The 22,330-nt window shown below is 39.5% G+C and overlaps 1 protein-coding gene across 1 annotated transcript in view; it reads left to right on the plus strand.

Annotated features, from left to right (window-relative positions):
• slc8a4a (solute carrier family 8 member 4a) overlaps positions 1-22,330 on the plus strand; it is a 61,770-nt gene that overhangs the window by 5,241 nt on the left and 34,199 nt on the right. Inside the window, exons 3-4 of the mRNA XM_079585639.1 lie at positions 18,527-19,886; positions 20,589-21,103. Coding sequence (XP_079441765.1) covers positions 18,585-19,886; positions 20,589-21,103 — 1,817 coding nt within the window. The 5' untranslated portion in view covers positions 18,527-18,584. The remainder of the gene's footprint in view (positions 1-18,526; positions 19,887-20,588; positions 21,104-22,330) is intronic.

Here is a 22,330-nt window from a genome sequence, read left to right on the forward strand (position 1 = left end):
AACAGATTGCAACTCTGTTTGGTGCATAAATTAGACACTTCACTAGCTACATTGTTCAACTCACATTTTAGAATTATTGATATGCTTTTTCTCACCAGCTGTTTTATATTTATGATATATTTTATTTTGAATATATATTTATTTACTTAATATTAAATAAATAATGTAACATAATTCAATAATTTTTATTTATTATGAACTATTATTAGTTTATACGGATAACTATTATTAACCTTTGGTCTAATTACACATTATTAGTCAACCGTTATCTGAGATTTGTTTTCATGATTATCGAATGTAAATAGTTTTATCTCTAAAAACAGTTTAGCCTATAACGCTAGTATAACGCTAGTATATAGGGCATAGAGTAATGACAAATAAAAATCTCGCTTGTTAATACCACTAACAATGCTCAAAACAGCCCCACACTAACACGGTAGCATAATGAGGGTCCCTACCTTCAAACCGAAGCATTGAGAACTTTGACAGTGTCCAGACAGTTTAATAAGAAGATATTTTATACATACAGTCAACTTCACGTATACAAGCAGAAGCCATCTTTGAAAAACAGTCTCTACCAGTCGATCTACGAACGCCGATCCAAGTGCGCTAAACTGTGTAGAATCTCATATGGTCCAGCGCACTTGGATCGGCGTTCGTAGACCGACTGGTTGTGTGGGGCTATTTTGAGCCTTGTTAGTGGTATTAACAAGCGATTTTTATTTGTCATTACTCTATGCCCAATATACTAGCGTTATACTAGAGTTATAGGCTAAACTGTTTTTAGAGATAAAACTATTTACATTCGATAATCATGAAAACAAATCTCAGATAACGGTTGACTAACAATGTGTAATTAGACCAAAGGTTCATTTTGCGCCGGAGTTCTCCTTTAATTTAAATGCTCATATCACCTCTGTAGTTGGTTGTATGGTGTTTATATATTCTCTGCCCAGGAAACATTAAATTGGTGATATGATGATCAGCCTTATACAATATATATCAAGACCTCCATCACTATAAATAATTGCTGTTTGTAAGTGTCTCTGCTAATGTAGCCAGATAATTCTGGATGTGAGGAAAATGCCATTGATCTACCTCCTTGTTTTCAACGTGCCAGCCCTCATCCAGGAACTTCAATTTAGATTTAATATCGGCACGCTGTTTTGCTTGTAGCATTTGTGACGCAGGGAATGGGGTTTGTAGGGTGTCTCTGCAAAGACGCTGATGATAACTTCTCATAGGTTTCTGCTAATTATTTGCATTTTGATTTTCTTCATGAGGCTTATCCTCTTTCTATCCTTTCTCTCCTGCTTCCCCTTTGTCCTTCCTTCCTTCCCTCGTTCTGTTTATAATCATGATTCTGAATGCATATTTTAAGCAAACCTACTTTCGGTTGCTTGACTTTGACGTTTGTGTTTGTACATCCTGTAATGAATGCTAAAACTGGGTAATTAAATAATAACATTAATAAAATACAGTTTGACTCATTGGGAATTTGGGAGTTACCCAGAACAAACATTCCAGAGAGTACTCCTATAATTGTGGACTAGTTATTGTGCCCCATTCATCGAAGACTCACAAGCCAATTGGATTTTACACATTTAAAATAAAAAAATACAAAATTACACAATCAAATACATGCCTTTCCTTTTGCTCCTCTAGTGTTAACACTGTTTATATCTACTGCTTTTGCCCTTTTTATTATTCAGCTTTTAGAGTCTTTAAATACCTTTCTAACCTGTTATATTCATGCTGGCCAGTTTTACACCCATAATTTCATTACACTATCAGGAGAAATGGTAAAAAGAATATTCCTGTATGGTTAGAATAGTTTTGTTTACAGTTACACGCATATGCCAATGTATTATATACAATATGCGTTGTAATGTGACCATGACAAATGAGAAGAAGATCTGGTGCAGTATAGCCGCTGTCCGTGGTGCTGAATGTACATTAAAGGGTTTGTTCAACCACTAATGAAATTTCTCTCATTAATCACTCACCCTTATGTTGATCCAAACCCGTAAGACTTTTGTTCATCTTCGGAACACAAATGAAGATCTTTTTAATGAAGTCTGAGAACTTTCTGTCTCTCCAATGACAGCTGTGCAACTACCACTTTCAAGCCCCAGAAAGGTAGTAAAGACATCATAAAATCCATGGTTTAACCTCAGTTTTATGAAGCAACGCAAGTGCTTTGTTTGCGCAAAAAAACCCCACAGAAAAGTAGGACAGAAAGCTCTCATATTTCATTAAAACGATGAACGAATGTCTTACGGGTCTGGAACAACATGAGGATGAGAAATTAATGACAGAATTTTTGGGTGAACTAACCCTTTAATGTGGTGAAATGATTCTTCCCGATTTGTCAACGTTTTGGGTTTGCTCTTCTGTATTGAAAGTTGTGTAAGGTGATTTGGTCTCAAAGCTTTTTTGTGTCAAGGCTTTGTTGTGTAACTGTTGCAACAGGCTGATGGGGATCAGTTTGAATGACAAGTAAATACCTCATATGAGACATGTCAGTCAAAATACTGGCTGCAAACCCGGCATTTTACACTGGGTCGTAGGAACAAGGGAATTGAGGAGCCCAATGATTCCTACCTCCAGATTAATGAGTGCAAATTAAATCTGAATTCTTCAAAGAATAAGCACTGTGATGTTGTTTTCTATCACTTCATTTTCATTCTATCCTCCTCTCTATCCCCATGATGGCATGCTAAAGGTTTTTCAGATGGAATACGGGGCTTTTGTGCTCCCCTGTCTATTCCACAGCATGAATGTAAATTAGGAGGCGGTTTTTGGACCCTCTTTCGTGGACAGTGGTGCTGGAATTATGGGAAAATGTTCACACTTGACTTGACAACTTCAGTGGGTTTTCTCACAGTTCCTGATAACCACTTTAGACAGAAGAATTCACATGACAGCAATGGACACATAGGGCCCTATCTTGCACCCAGCGCAATTGACTTTGAACACCGACGCATGTATCATTCCTATTTTGCACCCGCGCACAGCGGACTTTTCCCTCCACAGACGCACGTCGGTAAATTAGGGAATTAACTTGCGCTCGCGGGGGCGGTTCAGCGCAAAGAGGAGGCGTGTTCCGGCGCAAAACTTCCCTGGTGCTATTTTCCAGTTTTAGAAAGCAATTGCGCCACTGACCAGGAAAAAAAACAGTCTAAAGACACAAGACAGTGGCGCGTTGCGCGTTAGTGATATGGTATTTTAAGGGCGCGTGCTTGGCCATAATGTAGTGTGTTAACGCGCATACACTTTGTTTCTCTAATATAAACAGACGCAGCAGTTTTCATTTGTGCAAATCATACATTATTACAAGGAAAAATATTAACACACGAGGGAAATCATTGTTGTGTCCGTGAAGATGTGAAAAAGATCTATCTAGATTTAAAAAAAAATAATCTAGATTAGGGTACACATTTACCATAATTATACGCCTGTTTAACCGAAGCTAATTTGGGTGGGTTTCTCCCATCATCCCCAATGCCACTTCTCTGTGTTTTACGGCCCTGACGAGAACGTCGCTCTCCTCGGCTGTGAACCGCTCCTGGCGTGCGCCGGCAAACCCGCCGTTATAATAGCGATCCGCCATGGAACAAGCGCGCCTGCTCTTAAAGGGAATGTGAGCTGACGCTCTGATTGGTTTATTTCACGTTACGCCCAAACCACACCTATGAATAATGAAGCTACTTCAGACCAACCCCTTTTAGATTTGCGCCAGGCGCAAGAGTCATTTATCCCGCCGGGAAAATAGCAACAGCGCCGGGATCCGCCCACAAAGTTACTTGCGCTTTGACACTTGCGTTTCAGATCGTTAAAATAGGGCCCATACTGTCTTTTATTGAGAAACGATTTTTTTTGTTGTTGTTGTTGGACAAACTCTGTCCAGTGTAGATGTGAATGTTTCAAAAATGAATAAACACCACTGGTGTGAAATCAGATTCTACAAGATGAATAACTTCTACAAGTTAATCAGGATTCATTATCAAATATACTTGTTTTCTTTTTTTAAATACTACGATAAAGCAATATTATACGAACAAGAATGCTGTACTTAACATGTGCAGAGATTACAGCACTATTGGAGGTGTGATTATTGCTTATTATTAACCACAGTATTTTTTTATAACTGCCTTTCATAGTTAATATTGTGGAACGTACATTTTAGACACAATATTGACACTTACAGTCATTTGTCAGTTTTTGCTTCACCAATGAAAATACTTCTAAACGAAGAAATAGCTGTTGCCTCTCTCCAAAATGAATGGGTTTTTGAATGAATCGATTCGGTTGATTGATTCAATTATTTACTAATAAAGACTGTGGCTGCGTTTGAAATTGCTTGCTCCCTGATTAGGTTCTTCTTTGGAATAAGTTCTTACTTTGTGACTGTGAAAAAGGTATATGTTCTATGTAATTTTAATGTGTAGCATGAATGTAATCCAGATGTAATACATTCATCATGTTGCCATTGTCATGTGACCTACCAGCGTCAGTTACTTGACCTCACTTCAAAAAGTGTCCATTGGATGTGCACTTCAGAATCTCTCATCCAGGTACTTTGTGCCTACTATTTTATGAAAACTATGAATTTAGACATACTACTCTTTTCACATACTGTTTTGTTACCTCATTCCTTATACGTGTGTCTGAAAAAATCAGTTGAGTAAATGATTCATACGGACATATAAAATCAGTCACCTACTGGTGTAACAATGTAACCTGCAAAAAGAAAGTCCCCACCACTAATGCACAGACTGACAGTCTGTCTGGAACAAACACAGACAAATGGCGTGATACAAACAAAGTGAAAAGTCCCAGTGCTGTTGGACTAAATATCACACCTGACCAATCAAATTTGAGAACTGTTGTATATAAAATAAATCACTACAGATGAGAAAATGACAGTCTGTCTTAACACATGAGCAAATTCTTCCTGACTCAATCCCACAAAGTATCTGAAAATAGAGCCAGTCGAAATGCTTGGCCATGTGTAAATGAGCTCATACTGGCTCTAGTGGTGTGTAACTGCACAATTAAACTAATACACTAAAAGAAAAAAAGTGAGCCAGACCCAGACTGTGTGAATGTTATCATTGGGACTTTTGGCAGCAAACCGTGGCATGTTGGTCTGTGCGTGCGTAATCGCGTATGTGTATAAAGAATGATTGATTGTGAATGGAGAGAGGGTCGCCTTGTGGGGTCTTGTGGGTATACAGCCTCATTTACACTGTCACACCATGAGACAAGCAGAGAGGGTGCCTGGGGCAAATGTCGCTATGTGGAAAGGAGCTAAGACTGGAGGAATAAAGAGACACAGGTATTATTTTTGGCTGGCAAATGCCATATGTTGCCTGTTGAGGGTCCACAGTAGGCGACCTTTCCAGAGTGCCCATGGTTGAAATGAGAAAGATGACAGGTGGAGGAAATTGGTTTTAACGAGATTTAAACTATTCACCCAGCAGAAAATGCCATCCACAGGAACTGACTCGAGGCGATAGATCGGTCATGCAAGACCAACTTGAGGAAGACATTGATTTGCCAATGGCTCGTCAATAGCAATAATATATGACAACATTGACCATTTATTGCTTTGTTGACGGATCTGGTGCTGAATAGACTAAGGCAGACATGTCATTAAAAATCATTAGAAACTTCATCTGGCCCACCTTAACGTTTAACGTGTCTCGCCGGAAGGGGTTGAAGCTTGGCTGGTTAGCATTGGACCAGTTAGCCTCTGCTGTCAGATGCCATACACACCATCTGGACCCAAAATGCATCCTTTTCCATTGACTGACATTTGAAAGTAACATAAATCACAGATATTTCTGCTGTTAAAAGTGTTACATTCCCTTTTTTCCCCAATCGCTTTTCACATCACAGTTTATTTTGTTTGGACTTTTATGTTATTTTATTTATATTATTCATTTTCTTAGTTTCCTTTAGTTTTCACTTTATCATTGTTAGGTTCCTGGGATTTCAAGTTTCAGTTCATTTCGTTTTCATTGCAGTTTTTGATAACGAAAATCGCACTGTTTGGGACTGTGTACTATCTTGTGGTGCCATCAGCATTGTTGTGATGTCATTCTCCTGCGGCTCCGATGCGATCAGTCACATGACATTCACAGCTCAGGTGATTGGCTTAACAATGTCTGGTCATGTGCTCATGTGCAAAGATGGCAGATTGCATATCCGGCGTGTCTTCCCTAGCCACGCAGCTGTTACTGAGATAAATGAAAACTGTAAAAAATGTCTTTCTCCATGTAATTTAGGCCTCATTTGTCTCACCAATAGCAAACAGTTATGCTATAAAGCATATTTTCTTTTAACCACACCATACCATTAACCAAAGATCTATTCTGTTCCGCACCGAGGTGCACCGTCAGTTATTCTCACAAACCCTACAGAGCTCCTGTTTACTCTGCTACAGCCCTGCTTATTATGTATTTAAAGCACTGGATGACTCCCTGCTGGTTTAGGCCCGTCGACTTCCCTCCTGTCAAAGCCACCAGGAGAGTGATGAATGCTTTATGGAGAGCGAGAGGCTACTTGAACTACTGCGATCTGGATAAGCCCGCTGCGCAAAAAGGTCCGCTCACACATGCCGTGTTTATTTGACTGTCCATCGTTAAGATTACAGAGGGCATGTGAGCAATGTTGCACATTTCATGAATATCGATGCGTACGTGGAAACACTGGCGGCGCATCGAGAGAGCGCTACATGACAGTTGTTAATATGCAGGGATCTGAGGGTGGGAGAATCTTCATGTTTTTTTTTGCAGTCCACAGGAGAGGAGGCTGACCCATTTAAATGGCAGATTCGACGTGTGTGGTGCCTCACAATAGGGTGAGATAGCAAGAAACCGACTAGACCAGCCATTCCCAAACTGTGGTCCGCGGACCACTTGTGGTCCGTGAGGGTACTGCAGGTGGTCCGTGGAAAGGCAAAATAAAATATAAAATAATATTTTTTTACCTTCATTTTACGAGGAAATTCCCATAAAAAACTTTTTAAATAAAAAGAATATGTAGGCATTAGGGGTGGGCGATATCTTTATTTAAAATATATCGATTTTTTTTAAACACAATATGGATTTTGACATATCGTATATATCGATATATTGTTTATATTTAATTCTGATTTCGCCACTTTGCTTATTTGCCTTCTCTGTGCTGTGCTAAAGGCGGCCGCCTAAGCAACACATGCCTGCCCCCTAACTACATCGTCAAAACAACAATGAGCCATATCCGCCGTGTTACTCTGTCCTGTTTAGAGCTTAGATTCTCTGCCCGAGTCCGATATTTCCCGCCGCTATACTCGGCTCGGGCTCTCGATCTAGAGACGTGCGGCGCGGGACTAGATTTGATGACAGAGTGCGAGCGCGGGCGGTAATGCACTCACTCTGTGTGTGCGGGATGTGGGAGAATAAAACGATTAAATAGAAATATCTATGAATAAAACATAAAAACGAATAAATTGTTATTCATCTGTTGCAGAAAAGCAACAAGAACAACTAAAACAAAATATAGACAGACGATAAAAAGAGGAAGGGAAAGATGTGGAGGGGGACAAAGGGGGATATTACGTTCATATCGGGCTGGCAAATAGACTCCAATGGCTTTTCCTTTTGACAACTTTTTAACATTTTTAACCTGGAGTAGGCATACTGTGTTTTCATTAAATGTGTATAAGGCAGAGGCAAATATGTTCTCATTATCACATCACGCATAGCCTTTATAGGCAGTTTATATGAAACGAAATGTTTATAAATGGAATGAATAAGGCCTGTTATTATTTTAATTTCCATTTAGTTTCGCGTTTCTGAAATGTTTTGCGGATGTGCTGTTAAATGGACAAACTCAAGCCACAAGCCTGTTGTTCAAATGAATCTGATTATGCCCTCGGGAAGCTTAAATAAATTAAATATGTAGCAGCCGTTGTGTGCAGTAAACTTTATTTTAACAAGCCTGTTGTACTGATGTGATGACCAGGTGCGGATTAATTCAGGTAGGACTGTGTGTAAACATATTTTATTATAATATGAGGTGGTCCGCAAAAATTCTTGATTACAAATAGTGGTCCACACACACAAGAAGTTTGAAAACCCCTGGACTAGACTATGTCAAGGAAAAGGAAACGTGGGCACTCTGAGGCACTGATGAGATCTGTTTCCAGCAAACATATGGAGAATGATTGCATATACTATAAAATTAGACTTCATAATATGCAAGGAATGGTAGAGCTGTGGGGTTTGCATGATTATGTAAATGTTGTGTGTTTTTGTGAGAATATGTGCACTTTTTGTCTTGTATAATCGTGTTATTTCATAATTACAGCCCTCTGTGCGTTCTTTTAAGTGTTTGGATACTGAAGTTATTTCTTTCATTAGAGTCGTAAGTTCTTTGAATGCACTGCCCACCCTCCCCCATCTCTGCCCTCCAGTATGAGGAGCTTCAAAGCTTGAGATTTCACTAAGATCTTTTTCCATCCATCTCACATTGTGTCACTTCCTCATTTTCTCTCTCTATCCTATCTGCTTCCTCTTCTTTATGCCCTATTTTCCATTCTTCTCATCTCACTACACACCTCATATAAAAAGCAACATGTTCTCTGATTATAGAGATGTTCGTTGAATGAAAGAAGGTGGTGTTTGAATCAGTCCACAGACAGTCAATGAATCTCTGTGTGCAGTGATGCTTATGAAGTAGCAACATTCTTAACAAAATGACTCAACTGGATTTATTTTTTGCTAATCTTGTTCATTCAGTGTTTAATCTGAGAAACTGAACTGGCTTTTATGTGGCTTTTATGAGTCTTTCAGATTCTTTAAGATATATTTGTGACTGCTGTGAAGGAAGCATAAATCTTAACAGAAGCCATAATAGAAAAATTAAAACTGGAATTGAATTTTTTATCTATCTATCTATCTATCTATCTATCTATCTATCTATCTATCTATCTATCTATCTATCTATCTATCTATCTATCTATCTATCTATCTATCTATCTATCTATCTATCTATCATCTATCTGTCTGTCTATCTGTCTGTCTGTCTGTCTGTCTGTCTGTCTGTCTGTCTGTCTGTCTGTCTGTCTGTCTATCTATCTATCTATCTATCTATCTATATCTATCTATATATCTATCTATCTATCTATCTATCTATCTATCTATCTATCTATCTATCTATCTATCTATCTATCTATCTATCTGTCTGTCTGTCTGTCTGTCTGTCTGTCTGTCTGTCTGTCTGTCTGTCTGTCTGTCTGTCTGTCTGTCTGTCTGTCTGTCTGTCTGTCTGTCTGTCTGTCTGTCTGTCTGTCTGTCTGTCTGTCTGTCTGTCTGTCTGTCTGTCTGTCTGTCTGTCTGTCTGTCTGTCTGTCTGTCTGTCTGTCTGTCTGTCTGTCTGTCTGTCTGTCTGTCTGTCTGTCTGTCATCGGGTGTTCGGCTGGCCCAATTATCTATAGAAAATTACAATTAGGCTTCATGAATTTCTTTGAATTTCAACTTCTATTAAAATTAAAATTAAAATTTGTCATCCAATTTGCAACATTTCTAACTTTAATTAACAGGAATTTAAACAGGAATCTAAGAGGAATTTACAGTAATCAATCTTTTATTTTTTTTATTGATATTGTTGATGTTACATAATTGCGCATTATTAGTTTCTACACTACAGTTTGTCTCCACAGATTGTTTCTTTATGAAATCATGCTGTTAGCTTATGCCGTTATTGTCCATAGGAGTTCTTCTCATTTCATCCTGAAGAGATAAGAAAGATGATGTGGGAATACAGGGTGTCCGCGTTCCGCCCTCAGCCAGTCGAACGAGCACTCGCTTAACGATGAAATGTGACAGCGGTCACATTAAAACATCCTTAGACTGGCTTAATTTCCCGCCAATTATGACATGCCCTGTCGAAGGAGCGTGAAAGGGCCTGCAAAATAGAGGAGAAAAGCAACAGATGAAAGAGGAGAGCATGGAAATGAAAGACTTTCACAGGCCTGATCGCGGAGTCATGGAAGGTAATGATGACGAACAAATGATGGCTGTGTTGTTAAACATCGAGCTGACCTGCTGCTTTTCTCAGTTTGTTTCCTAATTGGGTCTGGTGCGCTAGTGAGACACAGATTCCCCATGCTGGGCCGTGTGTGTGTGTGTTTCATGCTCTCTCACATATCTCTGAAGTGCAACATGACCGCCTGCCACCACTGGTCCTAATTGATCATCATTGTTATGTCTTTGTTATGGCTGCACGTACTGCCATTTGCGAATTTGGCATTTTAGAGAAAACACATTCTTTCTTACGTATGTGGCTCTGCAGCTTTATATCACATCAGAAAATATTTAATTCCAGCTGGATAAAGCCCCAAACTGCTCTGCACATTGATTTGGAGGTCTGAATGAGGAGCCATAATGATTCTTCGAGCAGCTGTCCTCAGTGTTTAATATAAGCTTCGCCCTGCCTCACATCCACTACTGTTAAACTGTCCATTTGTGCACTCAAATGGGAGGATTTTTAGGGGGAGATTCCTGTAAGGAAGCTAAACTAAGATGGAGGGATGTCTGGTAAATATTGACTGCTGTGGAAGGAAAAGGAGGAGGATGGAGGGACAAATATTGACAAAACTGTTAATGATCGTCTCAAACTGAGAAATCTTTATTGGTGAATCTCACCTGAAACCTGCCAACAACATGTCGTCCTGATCATAAAATCACAAGGAATAAACAGGACATTATGTCTTTCTTAAAGAAACAGAAGCCTATTTTAGGAACTTTACAGTAAGATGTTTTGCATTGTGATGAGTTGATTCTGAGGGAAATTGTCATACTCGTCACAACTTCTAAACATTGTTTCATCAGATGAGCCTTCACAAAAAACAGTATAAGTGTATGAATTGTCTTTTTAAATGTGAAATATGGGGTGAGTGGATAGTGAATCCATCAGTACAGTTTTGTACTGTTTTGTACATTGCTTGATGTGAGACTATAGAAAGGGTTTTTACCTCATGTTCTACCTTAACCAATAGGCTACTGTATTCAAACTTTTTGCCTCTGTTATTCCTTTGTTCCCTTTTCGTCTGTCTTCTTCCTCCTTTCCATTTCTGACACTCCAGCTTTGTTACCTGTCCGTCTGTCTACCATCTTCTCCTATTCCAACTAAACAGTCTTTCTCTTTTTCTTTATAGCTTTTTTTCTCTCTACACCCTTCACCTCAGGAGACTGAACATGTCTCCTCTCCCTCAAAGTTAAAGACCGCTTTTACTCTCTGGGCAAAGGGACTAAAGCATTCATATTTCACCACCGCTAAAAGCCTTAAGCGAGATTAAGGATTTAACAGTCTGCTAAAATCACTCGGCATATTTAAAACAACTCCATCGGTTACATATATTTGATCTTTTTTAAATGTGTGCTGTTTTGTCTTAGTAGAGGCACTATTACAGTCAGGCTTAGCTGGAGGATTTGTGTTGTTTTATGACTACTTATAGTTGACTTTGATATGCCTTATTTTACAGGATTGTACAACATAAAACACGATGCTAAGAAAATTAGTTTTGAAAAGACTGAGGGGAGACCATATTTTTGGTGTCTAGAAATATAAAGATACAAATGAAGTGCCGTGAGCTCTTAACAAAATACCGTTATTTTTTATTCTCACTGATTCTTTGGGCAGCACTGCATCAAACTGAGGACGGTTATATAGTACACTTTATTGGTAACACCTCACAATAAAGTTATTATTATGCATTAGGTCTTATGAACTAACAATGATCAACTATTTTTAACCGTATTAATTAGGTTAACATTAACTCTTTCCCCCGCCATTGATGGGATTTTCCGTCATTAATGACACAACACAATATTGTGTCTGAAATGTCAGTTACGCGATATTAACTTCTTGTTTATTGAATTGTTGTACAAAAAACAATATCACACTTGCAATCGTACAAGTGGTCAAAATATCAGTGATTACCTGTAGCTGAATCCCAGCTGTGTTGACATTCAGTATAGTAGTCTTGGACATGTCATATTGATAAACCATAAGCTGAAAGACCCCGATGAGCTTGTTTAATCATTTATAACTGTCCACAAGTGTGACATAGTGTGTTCATAGTGCGTGTGCAGATAGAGTGTCAGGGCAGACATATGGAGAGCTGTCTTGTTATTATGGGAATTGGCCACAGCTAGATTCAGTATGAATGAATCCCCAGTAGACTGCGCACAGCAGGTCATAAAAGCCAGAGAGCTAAAAACTGCATTTTTGGATAAGACTGGGCTACACACTCACACTCAAAACAATATCCTGACAGATGTCTTTGAGATTATTCAGATTGTTGCATGTACATGAGGTGTTTGTTTTTTTGTTGCCAAGAACTATTAGATAGCTTGATGTATTTTTTAAAGGGGGGGTAAAATACTTAGTTTCAGTCAATCTCATGTTAATCTTGAGTACCTATAGAGTAATAGTGCGTCCTTCATATCTCCAAAAAGTCTTTAGTTTCATCATATTTATAAAATAAAAATACAGCTTTCCGATTCTAACCGGAAAAAGCCGAGGTCCTTGATTCTGGGCGTGGGCGGAGCTATAGAGTCAAGCGGGAGCGCCCGGGAAGGTTTGCTTATTATCGATCGTGGTGCGGTATGCCATATTACTATATATATATAGTATTTGGTTTGCAAATCCAGCGACGACCTGGGTCTTGTTAATAAAACATTCGTCACTGAAATGACAACAACACAAAACCGCACTTGCCACACTCCTTTGCTGTCCCGGAAATACAAACTGCATCCACTGTTCCAGTAACACTGGGTTCTTTGGGAAGCTGAACAAGGTAAACTTTCCCTCACATCCCAAAACACACTTTTTTGGAGACATTCTTGACATCAACCATTCCTATTTAGCGCTGCTGATGATGATTTCCGGTAGTAGCGCGTCGATGCATAGATATTATATAGAGATATATGATGTCGACGAGCGCGGTCTTTCTCTCCTCTGGTCGACGTGTGCGTGAACGCGCTTTTCCGAGAGCAATGCTCATATAAGGAGTTCCACTCTGGTCTACGTCATTAGATCTACCATAGAAAAAAACCAGCCGAAACGTGTTGCAATCCGGAAGTATGATTTTCAGCACAGAAATTCTCTGTTATTCGTTCAAAATAACTTTTCAAACTTTGGCCATTATTAGCATGAGAATCCATCTCTTTAACACTGTAAACAACTCTGAATACATGAAACACCATTGTACCCCCCCCTTTAATGATCATCTGATATGTGTCTGTTTTTGTAAGTCTGCAAAAGAATCCGAAACTTACTCTGTAGACCAGTGCTGCTCTACTGGCTGACCAGCATAATCAACACTCTTATGACAACTTGAAATAATTCAAGAAACGCCACTATATTGTACTACTTTAATTGCGGGAAAATGTGAAACTTTAATAGGATGGTTTGGATTAATGTCAACCTTGGCTCCTTTGCACCATGACCTCGAGCCAAACCCAGATCCCCCCGCGCGTTTTTTTCCCCTTGGTCGAACATTATTAAAGTTAGAGCTTATTTAGAGATATCAGCCGAATGGCTTAGTGCAGGCGCTAATGGATCCGAATGTTGTATCTCGTAAATTACCCCACTAATAATGCCCGGAATGGTACCGAACTTCTACAGTAGTACAAATAGGTTCTGTACTCACAAAACGAGGCATTGTGAAGTTTGTAAGTACATCAGGAGATTATTTAAATAACACTTGCCTGATGGCTTATGCTACCGCTAACCCGGACGTCGAGGTCACTTCAGTGATTTGGGAAAAGCCCGTAAATCTTGTGCAATCACCCGGTGTTTCTGAAAAAGTTTTTTTGGTATATCCAAAAAAATGAATTATTTTTCCCGAAGTGTTGACAACTTAGTGATAACTAATAATTAGGGGGGGAGACCCTAGGTCCCTAGGACCCTGAGGTCATAGGACCCTGACCCTATGATCAGTATGCTTTTTCTTATAAATCTGGCTGACCAGGAAAGTCAGTTTGGGGAATGGGGACCAGCATCCAAAACAAAACATACTTTGAAACCGGAAACCTGATTAAATGAGGCAATCTTTTGAGGCATCAGAAGCCATACATTATCATGCTATCGTAATCCATGTGTGCTCTTTTCCTCTGAGTGTGCATGAATCCTCTAGGCTGTCAACAGTAGCTCATACTGGGTTATGTGTTCCTTATCCTCAGGCTTGCTCATATAACTGAGGGCTTTGTAGTGCTGCTCTCTGCTCCTTTTGCCTTGCGGCCCGCGCTAGCCATCCTGCTGTGGTGTGGATGCTCTGCATATGCCAATTAATGCAATCAGCCTCTTGATTGATGTGTCCATCAATTGTAGATCCCTGTAACACTGCCTGCAGGATGGTATACACTGCCATGCAGTGCTCTGTTCTGCCTCTCACATTTGCTTGCTTGTATGCTCTCTCATGGGAAATTAATAAGATACAGTCCAAATGGTGTGCGAGATAAGCCCTCACTCTTGATAGGCACCGTTGGCTGAGAGCTCATGCTAAGGACTCAGGAAACAGCCTCAGTGCTATTTATAGGCCTGGCATCTTGTGTGGCAATAGTGGGGGAGCGTGCTTGATGCCAAGTGCAAGATTTGTGCCCAGGGAAGTGCATAAGGGGTAGGGTTGGTGAACACGCTAATGTCATCAAAGCGTTAAGGCAGTGCTGAGACGTGTCATATAATGTTTGAGTGTCAGTGTCGGGGCTGTCAAATTATTAAAAATGTCAGTTGAATGTGTCATATGGCAATGAATAAATTTTAGTTAGTCACATATAGCAATATTTTGTTGAGAAAGGGCTTAAATGAAGATAAATAAATTATGTTACAATATTGTGGTAGAGGAATGCATTAAACAGATATTGCATATAGACTAGTGGCTTTAGAACTCTCTTATTATGTGTTTATTCAATTCAATTCAATTCAAGTTTATTTGTATAGCGCTTTTCACAATACATATTGTTTCAAAGCAGCTTTACAGAAAATGCATTTCAAAAATGTACAAACAAAAATACAGTTAGTTAATCATAAATTTAGGGCATAACATATCGCCGGCGTTGGGTCGTCTCTTCACAGGCGTCGAGTCGTCTCATCACAGGCGTTGGGGCATCTGAAGTCTCCATGAGAGGCTGGATACATAACTGGAGCTGACGAACTCTATTTGAGTTATCTAGGGACAGGCGTCCCGAGATAACAACAAAAAAGGCAGATGGGAAATAATTAGCGTAGCTGCTGTTCATAATATGAATGCATTTGATCTGATTTAACTGTAGTATAAAAGGTACGATGCATTATGTGAATGCTTGGCTAAAGAGATGCGTCTTTAGTCTAGTTTTAAACTGGGAGAGCGAGTCTGAGCCTCGGACAGTATCAGGAATGCTATTCCAGAGTTTAGGAGCTAGATGTGAAAACGCCCTCCCTCCTTTAGTGGACTTAGTTATCCTCGGTACGACCAGAAGCCTCGAATTTAGCGATCTTAAAGAGCGCGATGGATTGTAGGGTGATAGAAGATCCCTTAAATACACAGGAGCTAAACCATTTAGGGCTTTATAAGTCAGTAACAATACTTTGTAATTGATACGGAACTTAATAGGTAACCAGTGTCAAGACAAGTTGCGGTCTAGTATGACACCCAGGTCTTTTACTGTAGAGGATAAAGTAACAGGACATCGTTCTAGATTAAGGTTGTATTGTAAGAGGTTTTGTGGGCAGTTTTATTGGACCAATCAGTAATACCTCCGTTTATCTTAAATATTATATTATTTGTCTTATTTCCTTAAGTCTTAGACTTAGGTGCAGATTCTGTCTGTGCTTATTTTTTTAATTGTTGGTAAGTAAACATGCTCTAAATGGACATCTTTGGTTGTTGTGTTTTCATTTGTTTTAATCTGTTTTTACAGCTTGATCTCATTTGTATTCATAGGTATTTGAATTAAATGTTTATATTATTGTATGTTTGGATATGCTCTGAACATAAAATATGGATGTATTGGCAGCAAAAGAAGTGTATCTACATATGCATAGCTTTAGAAATGTAAACACCTTTTGTGTATATTATATTTGCATTTTGAAAATATTTGTGCCATAAAAATTTTACACTGGCGTTCAAAAGTAAAAAAGGATGCATCTACACTGCATTTATTTTGATTAAGAAAAACAGTAAAAACAGTAATATTGTGAAATATTACAATTTAAATTATTGTTGTCTATTTCAATATATTTGTAATTTATTCACGTGTCAGGGGGGCATGATTAATTCCGTTCATTTTTTATCTTTCACTAAATTAACTTATGTTAAATAGACAGCCCTAGTTTGAGCCATGTATGTCTGCATCATGTGCAAATCTGCATTTTCAAAGGGGCAATGTGAGGTCTGACCTTTCTCACATATAAGCTAACAGATTATCCTATGTCACATTAATGACCTGGATGTGAACTAGACTTTGCGTGACAACCCAGGCATCATCACACATCCTCTTAGCGGAAGATGATCTCATATATCTCCAAGCAGCCAGTGATACGAATGTGTGTGAATGTGTGACTTAAGCCTTGTTGATACTTCCAGCTGCTCCACACCACAAACCTCTGCTGACTGCGCGGTCTCCTCCCCAAACGGGCGAGACGTTTATGCTTGACGCGTTCACAGTTGTACTATTCTTTGAAACGACGGTGGGGGGTGGGGGGGAACTCGGAGTAAATGTCCTCTACACCATCAGGAAGTAATGTAAACACGTGACAATGTTTGTTTTTATTACACTTGTCCAAACCCACGCTACCAAAAGAACCAAATGAGAAATGTGTTAATCTTGAGATTGTGACATTAGAACAAAATATAAGTCAGGGTAGGGTGAAGGGATGAAGCGAGGACTCAACATGGAGAAGTGATGGGCTTTCTAAAGATAATAAAATAAAACAAAACAAAACACAAACTACCCCAAGGGGGGAAGACTGGACTGGACTGGACTTCACATTTCACATTTGTGTGAACTACTTCATGTGTATTCACCTACTCAAACTATTATGTCTTCTTCTACCACGACTATAGTTATACCATCTGTACGTTTGACGTTTAGTTGTACTGCTTCGAGTCTTTGGAATACCTTACCTCAAGCCATAGGGAATAGTTCTAGTCTTTCAATTTTTAAATCATGTCTTAAAACTATTATTTTAGATTAGCTTATTCTGATTGACATAGTATTTGTGTATTTTTATTTAATTTTTTGTTCATGTTTATATTCATTGTTCATGTATTTTATTGTTTGTAAGGTGTCATTGAGTGTCTTGAAAGGCACCCATAAATAAAATGAATGTAAATATAAACCGCGTGCTACAGAAAACACAAGGACAGAAGAGCATACAGCCCAAGCGAACTCGAAATCGCACACTCACACAAGAAGACGGGGCATGGTGTTTGGATCCCGGCACTTCTGTCTAGTTTGGTTTCGGTTCTGTGCCGGGATTCGGACATTCATGCTCGTTCTTGTACGCTCACAACAAAAGACAAAACACACGGAGCATGAATGTCCGAATCCCGACACAGAACCGAAAACTAGTCAGAAGTGCCGGGATCCGAACACCATGGCCCGCACACAAGACAATTCACATGGACAGAAGACAGTAGTGTCAGGGCTCTGTCACAAAACCAAGAATAAACTAGCTGGAAGTGACAGAACCCTGACAATATATGGATATAAGAACATGTATATAAAATAACAATCTCTCAAAATGAGGTTGTGCATCTTCGGAAGTTGCAAACGTGTTACGAAAATGCTGTGCACACCGCCACATGAAATGGGGTCTCACGCACTCAACGCGCACGGTCGCTTACATCACGCTGACATCATTTATGTCAAATGCCTTTTTGTCAATAAAGCAGTCAAACAGTTTTTTGCTTGTATGTCTTAATGTGTGGAAGGTCTATATATGATCATTGAAGTGATGGCCTTGATCATTGCATGAGAGAAAGCAGAAAATAGTTAAAGCAGACCAGATTTAAATTGGTAAAAAAATCTAAACGTTCATTGAAAATATAATTGTGAATTATTTGACATAACAGGCCAACAACATTTATTTTATATTTACCTTGGAAACTGATTATTCACACATTATTCACATGTGACTCTCATCTACTAAACTCTAAGACTGAGTGAGCAAAATAGATGAGGTCGGATTTCTACATTAAATTAGGTATTGTTGTGTTTTTGTAATGTTTTCCTTTCTTGTAATAATCAAGAAAATGCGTTGCAAAACACATCCAAAACCGATGTGTACTGTTTGTCAGGAATCATCATATTGTTTATAGAGTTGTAAACTCTCATTCTCCCTGCATGGTCCTGAACTATATCTGTGTTTCAGGTGATGCTTGAATCATTAAAACTTTTATTAATATGTCACATTTAGATACACTCAACAGGTCCTTTTTTAAATGATCATTCTCACCAAAAGTGAATATTTCTTTTGTGTGTTTCAGAGGTTTATTGATCGTCAACTCTGCGACTGGTGGACAGAGTCACCACTACACTTCCACCATGCTTTATTTGCGCCTTCCGTCAACTCCTTGCCTTTCCTCTCTCCTCCTCCTGGTCTTCCTCTCGGGCCTCACTCATCTCTCTCAGGCCAGTGGCGATGCATCCCTCAGCAGCACAGGAAACTGTTCAGGGGAGGACAGCTGCTCTGAGGGCGTCGTCCTGCCGGTGTGGAACCCCCAGAACCCCTCAGTGGGCGACAAGGTGGCACGTGCCATTGTCTACTTTGTGGCCCTCATCTACATGTTCTTAGGCATGTCCATCATCGCAGACCGGTTCATGTCATCCATCGAGGTGATTACGTCTCAAGAGAAAGAGATAACAATCAAGAAACCCAACGGCGAGACCACCACAGCAACCGTGCGCATCTGGAACGAGACCGTGTCCAACTTGACCCTCATGGCTTTGGGATCGTCGGCACCTGAGATCCTGTTATCCGTGATTGAGGTCTGTGGACACAAGTTTGAGGCTGGTAACCTGGGCCCGAGCACAATTGTGGGCAGCGCTGCCTTCAACATGTTCATCATCATCGCCATCTGTGTTTACGTGGTACCAGACGGTGAGGTGCGAAAAATCAAGCACCTGAGGGTCTTCTTTGTGACGGCAGCCTGGAGCATTTTCGCCTACATTTGGCTGTACTTGATCCTGTCTGTCTTCTCTCCTGGTGTGGTGGAAGTCTGGGAGGCCGTCCTTACGTTTCTCTTCTTTCCGATCTGTGTGCTTCAGGCCTGGATCGCGGACCGTCGCTTGTTCTTTTACAAATACGTCCACAAGCGCTACCGCGCTGACAAGAACCGTGGCATCATCATTGAGACGGAGGGTGACGGCATGTTCAGCAAGATGGATATGGAGATGGACGGTCAAGGTGCCAATTCCCACCACAAGGAGTCACTTGATGGCATGCTGGCTGGTGTGGAGGAAGGAGGTGGTGGAGGGGAGGAAGAGGAGGCCAGGAGAGAGATGGCTCGTACGCTGAAGGATCTCAAGCAGAGACACCCAGAGAAAGACATGGAGCAGCTGATCGAGATGGCAAACTATCAAGTGCTGGTGCAACAGCAGAAGAGTCGAGCTTTCTATCGCATCCAGGCCACTCGCATGATGATCGGAGCGGGAAACATTCTGAAGAAGCATGCTGCAGACCAGGCCAGGAAGGTGGTGAGCTGCCACGAGGCTAATCCCCAGGAAGAGGACCCTCACACCATCTACCTGGAGTTTGAGCCCTTCCATTATCAATGCTTTGAGAACTGCGGCTCCTTAAAGCTCTCCGTGACCCGACATGGTGGAGACAGTGGCTGCACTGTTAAGGTAATGATTCCACTGTCTATACACAACAGTACTGTGATTATATTGCTGTTATTGTACTTTAATTATATGGATGTGATATAATTTTGAGGCCAGAAACCTACACGAGTCCCAGCAGCGAGGATGTACTCTCAGAGCTATTTTAAATAATTACAGCACTTAGGAGACAAGCAATTTAATGACACTATTTTAACAGACTTCAGATTAGCTCATTTTATTATATAAACCTTTCAATTGTGAAGTTCAAGTTATATTTTGATAAGAGGTCAAAATATACTATAATATTAATATTAACAACACATAATTATAAAAAAATAAAATTATGATTGTTATTTTATTTGACTAATAATAACAACATGTATTATTATTATGATTAAATATAATAACACAACATAATGATAAAAATGTATATCATGTTGTTATTATAATGTGATATGATTAATAATAAGACTGGATTATTACAATTAATGGCAAAAGGAATGTTAACTGATATTTCCTACTGATACACTACAGCTAAAGATATTAATAACTGGCTTAAACCCTTTCTTGTTGTTATTTGTGGAATTTAATGATCACACATCCTCTCTTAAAAGTTAAATTTTAACACTGCATGTATGAGAATTATTGTTACTCACTCTTCTGAATATAAAAATTCTTTTCTGAATATAAAAAAAATATAGCTGTATGACAACTTTTCCTATATAGGTTGACTATCGCACAGAGGATGGCACTGCTAACGCAGGATCAGACTATGAATTTGCTGAGGGCACTCTGGTCTTTAAACCGGGTGAGACGGTGAAGGAGCTGACAGTCGGCGTGATTGACGATGACATATTCGAGGAAGATGAGCATTTCTACGTACATCTCAGCAACCCTCGAGTTGTCCACCGTGCCGAGGTCTCCATCCTTGACCCTAATGCGGTGTCTCCAGGCAACAGCATTACAGGGTCCAGCCACGTTCCTCCCAAAGCTGCCTTGGGTAACGCGCACACTGCCACGGTGACCATTTACGATGATGACCACGCGGGTATCTTTACGTTCGAGAACAATGCCACACGAGTGAGTGAAAGTGTGGGCATCATGCAGGTGAAGGTGCACAGAACATCTGGAGCGAGGGGGAAGGTGGCAGTACCGTTCCACACTACAGAGGGTACCGCCAAAGCTGGAGAAGACTATGAAGAGGTGGCTGGCAAACTGGAGTTCCTCAATGATGAGACCATGTAAGTCAAATATTTTTCATGACTTACAACCCTGAATATGTTCTACTAATAATTGATCAAGTGTGCACAGGAGGATTTCAAGGAGACAAGGTGTTCTTTGTCACTGCCAACACTGATTGAACCAGATGTTTGCAGAGAGCGTATGTTTGTGTCCTCAAATAGGCAAGACTGAATAAAGTAATCCTTGTCAGCACATGGCTGCATCCACATTTGCATACTTCTAATCACTAGAGATGGGAATACTTACTTTTAAGTATTTTTAAGACAGAACATTAGATCTTGGACTCTGTTTTGGTATTCAATAGTGAAATACAGGTGAAAAATCGCCTAAATGAGCAGTGATGCTAATGATTAATGAAAGGTTGATTAATTGTAGATAATAATTTAAATAATTTAAAGAAAATTTAAGATTTAGCAAGGCCATCATTAGAGTGCGTAAAACACGTGCAGCAGACACACAAGGAAAGATGATTTTTATCATATTAAAAGTTACAAACAAAAACTTGGCATAAATTGTGTATACATACTGTTTACATGTGCATCTGCGACACTTTTTAATACAAATACTTCGAAATTTGTTTCAGTTAGAGACCAAACTATACCGTTATATTCTGCTAGTTGAGACCTTTCAACGATATGTGACACAAGTCATCTGTTATGTATGATACATTAACAGATCACTTTTTCATGTAAAGGAGTTCTTTTTTTCACGTTATGAAAATAGAGCACTTCTAATGTCAGCAAACTTAAAAAAGCGTGGTCATGTTCCCATATTCACTGTAAAGCCATGCTTCTAAGCTTTAAAGCAACACCTATTTTGTGTTGGTTGTTAATCAATTAATTAATCGTTATTTTAAAAAATGATCGATTGTGGGAATTTATGTAAATCGACCACCCTATTCACAACAGCAAATCAACCTGAAGGGGTCAAATTGGTGGAAATTGTAAATATGTAAAAGCAACGTTGGAGATGGCGTTTTTATCACTCCAAAGGCGAGTAAGGTATTATTTAACAGATAAATTGTCATATGTAATTCTCTAAGAGTTCATTGTAAAGCATTATCTATTGTGAGGGGCCCTTTCATTCACAGGTTGAGACGCTTTAAAAAAATGGACGCACGCAAGAAAACATTTCCGGAGTTCAATCAATCATCAATCAATTACACGTTCGGTGATGTGAGCTGCGTTACACGCGGGATAGTAATGTTGGATACAAAGAAATCTCTA

The sequence above is a fragment of the Phoxinus phoxinus genome, assembly GCF_949152265.1.
Source record: "Phoxinus phoxinus genome assembly, chromosome: 17".
Lineage (NCBI taxonomy): Eukaryota > Metazoa > Chordata > Actinopteri > Cypriniformes > Leuciscidae > Phoxinus > Phoxinus phoxinus.